Source organism: Rhinopithecus roxellana, chromosome 11 (assembly GCF_007565055.1).
Source record: "Rhinopithecus roxellana isolate Shanxi Qingling chromosome 11, ASM756505v1, whole genome shotgun sequence".
In the NCBI taxonomy this organism is placed as follows: domain Eukaryota; kingdom Metazoa; phylum Chordata; class Mammalia; order Primates; family Cercopithecidae; genus Rhinopithecus; species Rhinopithecus roxellana.
Window position 1 is genome coordinate 65,118,093 of NC_044559.1, and position 7,439 is coordinate 65,125,531.

At 39.1% G+C, this 7,439-nt stretch overlaps 1 protein-coding gene across 2 annotated transcripts in view; it reads left to right on the forward strand.

Annotated features, from left to right (window-relative positions):
• The window catches only part of HTR7 (5-hydroxytryptamine receptor 7), a 111,955-nt gene extending 109,626 nt beyond the window's left edge, over positions 1-2,329 (forward strand). Inside the window, exon 3 of one of the 2 annotated variants that reach the window (XM_010380456.2) lies at positions 676-797. Coding sequence is in view for 1 of the 2 variants with exons in the window: in XM_010380455.2 (XP_010378757.1) it covers positions 676-718 (43 nt within the window). In the remaining variant the exon portion in view is untranslated. Of the gene's footprint in view, positions 1-675 lie in introns of both variants that reach the window. The other variant, XM_010380455.2, reaches the window with a different exon arrangement.
• The last annotated feature ends 5,110 nt before the right edge of the window (positions 2,330-7,439 follow it).

Here is a 7,439-nt window from a genome sequence, read left to right on the forward strand (position 1 = left end):
GGCAGGGTAGGGAGTGCTTTAGATGGGGTGGGTAGGCTGAGATTGGTTGCACAGACCCAGTCTCTGGGTCCTCATAGACCTAGCTCTTAAGCACATGATGTAGTGTGGTAAGTCGAGGCTGGTGGAGGTGCAGAGTTAGGGGAGTGGCTTTACACCAGGAGAAAGGGACTTTTCTCAGCCATTGGCTGACACTTCTTTATCACTAATACCACTTCTGTGCATCTAGGAATGAGGGAGAGAAGTGAAGTTTCTTGGTCCCTGCACACTTACCTTACAATAACCCACCTTCCTAGGTTTGAGGGAGAGAACACTTCTCGTTGGTAATCATTATTTAGTCATTATTCTTTTCAAGTAGGGCAAGTGCAATAGTATTTTGCAAGGATTTTTGAGAGCAAAGTCATTTTTGGCTATAGCTGTATTAAGAAGGTGAATTTCTAAATGGGTTATTTGGGGCTGATTTGCAAATATATTAAAGCCTTGGCAACTTGTGGGAGTTATGAAACTTACCAAAAGAGTCACAGCACTTCTTTCCCTTTAAGGATACTCATAATCCATTAGAAGCCACAAATGATTCAAATTACTGACTGCTGTAAAAATTAAGTCCACCCACCACAAAATGAAAACTCACATTTACAGTTCTGCTAAATCATTTTCTTATTTCTCTCTTTTTTTTAGACAAAACGCTGACTACTGTAGAAAAAAAGGTCATGATTCATGATTGAAAGCAGAACAATGGAGATGAAATAAACAAGGCAAATTAGAGGTGGAAACAGAAGGAAGTCATTTGCTGAGACTGCAGAATGGAATGCGACTTCTCTCCTTTCTTGGGATGTCTAAAACGTGACAAACAGGGTGATCTGTTGTACACGCTACCTTACAAGGGAGATGGTGACTTCTCCTTTTTTCTGTGGATCAGTGCTATTGTGTGTTCTCAGTTTAAGATAGCAGATCATCTCAGCAGTAAGCACACCGACAGAACTGAGTTCCACAAAGGAAGCAGTTTCTGGTGCTTTGCATATGTCCAAATCCGTGCAAGTGGGAGAAAGTTCCAATGCACACTTCCCGTGCTTCTGAGTCTAGGTGTTGTGGTGAATATGCAGGAATCACTCCTGAGACAGAATGTATTTTGTTGTATGACAGAAGGCTTTCCCAAGCAAACTGCAGTGAGTGTAGTGTTGAATATGTTGCATGTCTATGTTAGAAAACAGAATCCAGTCATCAGCTAATACAAATGATTTCCCAGAGCAGTGTTTGTTTCAAGCTTCTGTCAAATAGTTTGGCTTTTCTGCAGGGTCTCTGTGATTTCTCCACCAATGTACTTTCTTTGTTAACTCACTTATTATGGTATAACTCAGGAACAGGTCTCAGGATGGAGAGAAGCATATAACTTGAGCAAAGCTTTTTCTTGTGCTCTGAAGGGTCTTGAGAGGTGAGGGTGATGCCTTCTGTGAGGATTTTTATCGCAGTGAAGCTCAAGTGGTACCCAACTGCATTGTAATTAACATGATTATTGGCATGTTTTTGACTCTCATTTTCTACCAGGCTGCAGTGGGCCCACCCATGGGCTGGCCCGTAACTGTATGTTATGTGGAAGAAGTGTGGGAATGATGGGTTTTCCATGAAATGTTGTGATGCTTCTGGAGATGGGGCATAAACATGTTCATTCTTGTTGAGCTGCATTGTATTAAACCAAATTGTGTGAAGCAAGGTCACCTGGACTACTCTTGGGAAATGCTTCAGAACACCAGTCTGTTCCTTCTAGAGAATTTGTTTTTGTGTTCTCTGTATCCTAAATCAAATGTGTGCCTAAGCAATTCTGTCCTCTGATTTCCACCCCTACCCACCAAAAAATGGTAGATATGAAGGGCAGGTAAGGAAACAGAAAAGGTCTCTTTGCGGATATATATTTTTTAAATGGCACTATGTAGCAATTAAGAGCTAAGGAGACAGAACGACAGCAGATGAGAATAGAAGAGTACCTGTACCTACAAGGGGAAAAATGAATGCAATTCTTTATTTGATAAGAGAGAACTGAAAGATAATATTATTTTCCTATAATAAAGCAAGCTGTCCTGTCACAGGATAAAGTGGAATTCCAACATGGATTATGGACTTCTTCTAATTCCCATTGACATTGCTTCTTACCAGACATGGGGAAGAGCTGCCTTTCCTGAAAGGGGAGGAGAGCACTGTCCTTTCAGACAAAGCTTGTATAAATTCCTGAACTGCAAATTTGCTAAAGTGACCGTATATATTATATTCATAATTTAAATGATTATTTATGGTCAGATACATATTGTTAAACTTGAAAATGTTTTATTACATTACATCAGCGGTTATTTATGGTCAGATACATATTGTTAAACTTGAAAATGTTTTATTACATTACATCAAATAAAGTTTATTTGTAGCTGAAATAAAGCAATGTAAGTAAAAATTTTTAATTAAAGGTCTTATGTCATACATGTTGCTGTCTGTAGAATGGCTGAAGGGCAAACACTTTACATGTTTGCTAAAATCCTAACAGGTAGCTAAGACAGCTCTGGATTCAATTACATTTCACTGTGAGGATTCATTCCCTTAGTGACTTTGCTTTTATAAAACAATGCCTGTTCATTACTTGATCTGATTAATGAGCATTGTTTGGGCTTCTGGCACTTTCGGCATTGCTGGCATCGAGGGGACAAAGATGGGTATGGCACAGTCCTTGCTTTTAAGAGTTTGCCATCAGGTAGAAGGCAAACGTGTCTCGGTTTGTCACAATGTAGTATAGTAAGTGCTATAGCAGGTTTTAGGGAATGACTTTTTCTTTCCTGTAGTGTAAGACAGGGCACTATGGTTAGTTGGATTGATTCAGGTTTTCAAATGTGTTGTTTAATTTTTTATTAAGACCTTCATGATTCAAATTGGCTCTTTATCCTGCCTGACTCAAATTGGCTCTTTATCCTGCCTGACTCGAATGCCCGACTGTTGACCTCTCTGCTTCATTCTGGCTACAAAGGCTGAGCTTCATGTGTATACTGTACTTTAAATATGTGGCAGCAAATGAAAGGCAAAGGTAGAAATGGCAAAGGGATGAGAAAAATAAATCATTCATACAGTTTCACATATGACAAAATTTGTGTCAAAGACAGCTTTTGTTTTAACTAAGAACTGGGAAAATCATTGAAATGAACATTTTGTATATAATGACTGTTCAAGCAAGAAGGACTATTCCTCTTCTCACTCTAGGGTATCAGCTGTCATTTTCTGGCAAGGCTGAGTACTGGGAAACCATGCTTGAGAAGTAAATCACTTACTTGTAAGAGATAACTGAGTCACTGTTGCCTTAGCATTTAGTTTTATTCTGTAAATATTAAACAGGAGACACTCAGAGTTCCTAGGTTTTCTAGCAACTGTTTCATAACTGAAAGCATTGATTATGTTGTCATGGGCTTGATATGCTTGTGCATGTATTTGATGATCATATTTTCATGTAGTTTTATTAGGTTCATTGATTGCAGGCAGTGGGTCAAAAATATGAATGGAAAATGCAGGCAATTTTTTCAAATAGTTTATGCTAATGTAATAAGTGTCTGATTTGCCATCTAGAGATAGTGGGAATTTCCCTTTCAGCATTTTCATTGTCAATTGAGTTTTCAATTTAATGGCTATAAATGTTTCTAAATATTGGAGTCTTGAAAAGTTGTTCATGCTCCTTCTGATATCAGGACCTTCACACATGTTTTCCCTCTTGGTTTGCGATATTCTTCCTGATCTCATTTATTTGATGTATGTCTTCATTATTGTCCAGTAAATCTTCAAGGGTAGGGACCATGTCTATTTTCCTCAACAATATGCCCATTACCTAGCACCATGCTGGGAACACATATATGGTAGGCCCATAATGGATATATCTTAATAAGAAGGATAGAGGGAAGGAGAGAAAGGCAAGAGTTCGCTGGCACCTTTAAAAAAATGTTTATGTAGGCCAGGCGCGGTGGCTCAAGCCTGTAATCCCAGCACTTTGGGAGGCCGAGACGGGCAGATCACGAGGTCAGGAGATCGAGACCATCCTGGCTAACATGGTGAAACCCCGTCTCTACTAAAAATACAAAAAACTAGCCGGGCGACCTGGCGGGCGCCTGTAGTCCCAGCTACTCGGGAGGCTGAGGCAGGAGAATGGCGTGAACCCGGGAGGCGGAGCTTGCAGTGAGCTGAGATCCGGCCACTGCACTCCAGCCTGGGCGAGAGAGCGAGACTCCGTCTCAAAAAAAAAAAAAAAAAAAAAAAAAAAAAAAAAAAAAAATGTTTATGTGAGGAAACAGAGAAGACTTGCCATGATCTAGCAACATGCCCAGTGAATGGAAGAGAAGGAAATGGAATTAAGCTATTCTGTGTGCCCCTTAGGTCAGGCCCTACACTACATGGTCCTGCTTCTCTTGCATGAGTTAGCTACTTATATCATGAGAGCATCCTTTTCTTAATTTTCTGCACTAGCGAAGCAGAGCCATGTATGTGCTATGGCCCATATGTTGAAACTTGTTTATCTACAGCTAGCCAGATGGTCTGTAACAGCACACAAAGAAGCCATTTGGAAACTTTCAGAGGGTCAGCACGTTTCGAAAACAACTCAGAGTAATGCATATTGTGATGTCGTTGCTTGCTTTAAGCTTACAGTGAGGAATATCTTGTTAGGTACTGAATATGAAACATGCAGACTTTGAGAACCAACTCAGAGGTTCTAGCCCCCAGAGATAGAAATTTATTTAATTGGATCATCCTTTAGACTTGTTTTGTCTGCATGTTCTCTGGAAAAGGAATATAATGTTTTAATTTAAAATACTTTGCTTTTTAAGTTGCTGCTGGGTTAAATACATTTTTTAAAGAAAACCTGCTTATGCGGTACATGTTAACAGAGATATGATGTGGTCATCAATAAAAATGTAAAAGAAAATTTGCTATAGCTGATATGAAACAGAAAGTGAGAGACATTGATAAGTATCAGAAGTAGATTTGCAGCTAACGGTTCTGTTTAGTCTTTGGTACATTAAAAAAGGCAAGATGAAAGAATTATACCTGTACTAGTAGAGGGGGAAAATGGTAATCTAAAATAGCAGATGATAAGAAATATCTGGAATTTATCTTTGATGTGGTATTATGTAATATTTTTGGTGCCAAATTACCTTTTCCTAATTACATTTTGATTGGGCTATTATTAAAATGCTCTTTATTCTTTAAACCCACACAGTCTCACAGTAGGAGAAGTGGTTCAAAGCTATGATGAGAGGCAGCAGAAAGTCAGCTGTACATATAAAAGTTTGTTATGGATAACTCACAGAGTGCATGATCCAGTTGTAGGAAAAATGAGCTATAACTATCCACAATCACAGAGCTGGGGAATCTCATGGATAATCTAATACAACCCTCTACTCTTCTGCAGGTGAGACAACACTAAAACACTAGAGCTGTGTTTCGTCTGAATTTGTTTGAAGGAGTATGGTACAGGGCGGTACTTTCCTCTATATAATATTTGGTGAAGAAATAATTTTTAAAATCCATCACATAGGTATTAATAAAAATGAGTTATAAGAAAAATGCATTGAGGCAAAAAATCTTGTTGAAGTATGTTGAGGCAAAACAATGAAGTGCAAAAACATACAAAAGATTTAAGAGACATAAAACTACATTTCAGTAAATATATTCAGAACAAATATAACATGAAGAAAAAACAACAACAAAAACTGACCATCGTTCACTGAAAGTGAGCAGTTACTGAAGTAGGGAAAATCTAGCAGTTACCCAGATGAGAAATTACTGTAGCATGATCATTGCAAGTGTATGACACTAAGTTGCAAGGCTCACTGTGATGACTGCAATATAGGGAGAGCATCCTGACAGGAAGGGTGAAGACCCACAAGGAACCCCTTGTCCCTGAGAAGTACACCTGGAGTACTGATACAGAGAAGCTGCCTGCTGCTGTATGTGCTCTGAAATAGTCAGGAAGCAGAGCCTATGAACAACTGAAACTTTTTCTTCCTGTGTTTTTCCTCTTTAGTTATCTACAATGAAATTGTATCCATAATGCTGATCTGAATGCTTTGAAAGGTATTTTATTTTTAGAATGATCATATTAATGAAATTTTTCTTAAAGACTACATTTTGACAAAGTGTCCCCAACAGTTTGAAGGCAAAGCGTTGTGATATTGAAAGGTTACTATCAAGTAATCACATCGTTTTATATCTTAAGCCCAGTTTTCAACCTTCACTCTGAGTAAGAATTATCCAGGGAGCTTGTTAAACGTAAAGATTCCTTGGTCCCACTTCAAGAGACTCTTGTATGTTGTGTCTGGTGCAGGGGTGGGGGTAGGGAGGTGCAGAGTGAAGACGGCTTTTCACCAGTCTAGCAGGTGATTCCGGTACAGCTGGTTCCACGTGTTAAAAATTGCTATTTCCAAATGTGCTGGCAAACTGAATTACCTAGCCAGTTCTGTGTGCTATTAGTGAGGAAAAGCATGCTCAGTGTGAAATAATACCCAAATCATTAGTATATGGTTATAGAATCTTGCCAAAGAAAGGCACCATTTGTTCACAAGCTCTCTCTTACATATCCTTTAGTGCTCAGTACTTATTGTTGGTACCAAAAATCCAGGAAGCTTGCAGAGGAAAATAATCCACAGATCACCTTAGTTTACGAATATGATATTTAAAGACACATAGATGTTTAAGTGACATATATTGTTATGGTTTCTTTCTCATTTGGCCTTAAGGCCTCTCTCGAATGTGGCCATCAGCCAAGATAGCCACTCTCTAGAAGAGACCTGACCAGGGGAAAGTTAGATTGGAGTGTGTTGGTCAAGTGGGGCACAATGAGGAGGTGAAACCAAAATGCATGAAGCAAGAAATTATTACTCATAGGGCCCAGAGAATTAGGGGTGCTGACAGGAGGCCCATGGTAAGTATGGAGGTCACAAGGAGCTCAACCAGCAGTTGGGGAGCTAGACAGAGAGAGGACCTGTGGACTTTGTCCTTTTTAAGGTCCATGGTTATCCCTTAGGCTTTCCTGAAGGGATTGTGGGTTGGCTAGTTTCAATAAACTATCTGAAAAATTGGGGGGTGGGAACTTGCTTGTATGACTCTGGTGTTGACAATTAGGTTTTGTGTGGTCAACAGTACCAAAAAGGGAGGGGAAGTTTTCACTAGGCCAATGGTGATGAGTTATGACTAGGTTGCAGATAACTTATGTCAAAGTTAAAAATGGATGCCAAGACAGCAACTATATTACACACATTTATGACAGATGCTGAGCTGGCAAATTCCCACATGATTGAGTGACTCCTCATGTTAATGAAGTTTATTTTATTTTCAATTGTTATGGGTACATACTGGTTGTACATATTTACAGAATACATGTGATATTTTGATAAAAGCACAAGGTGTGTAATGGTCAAATCAGGGTA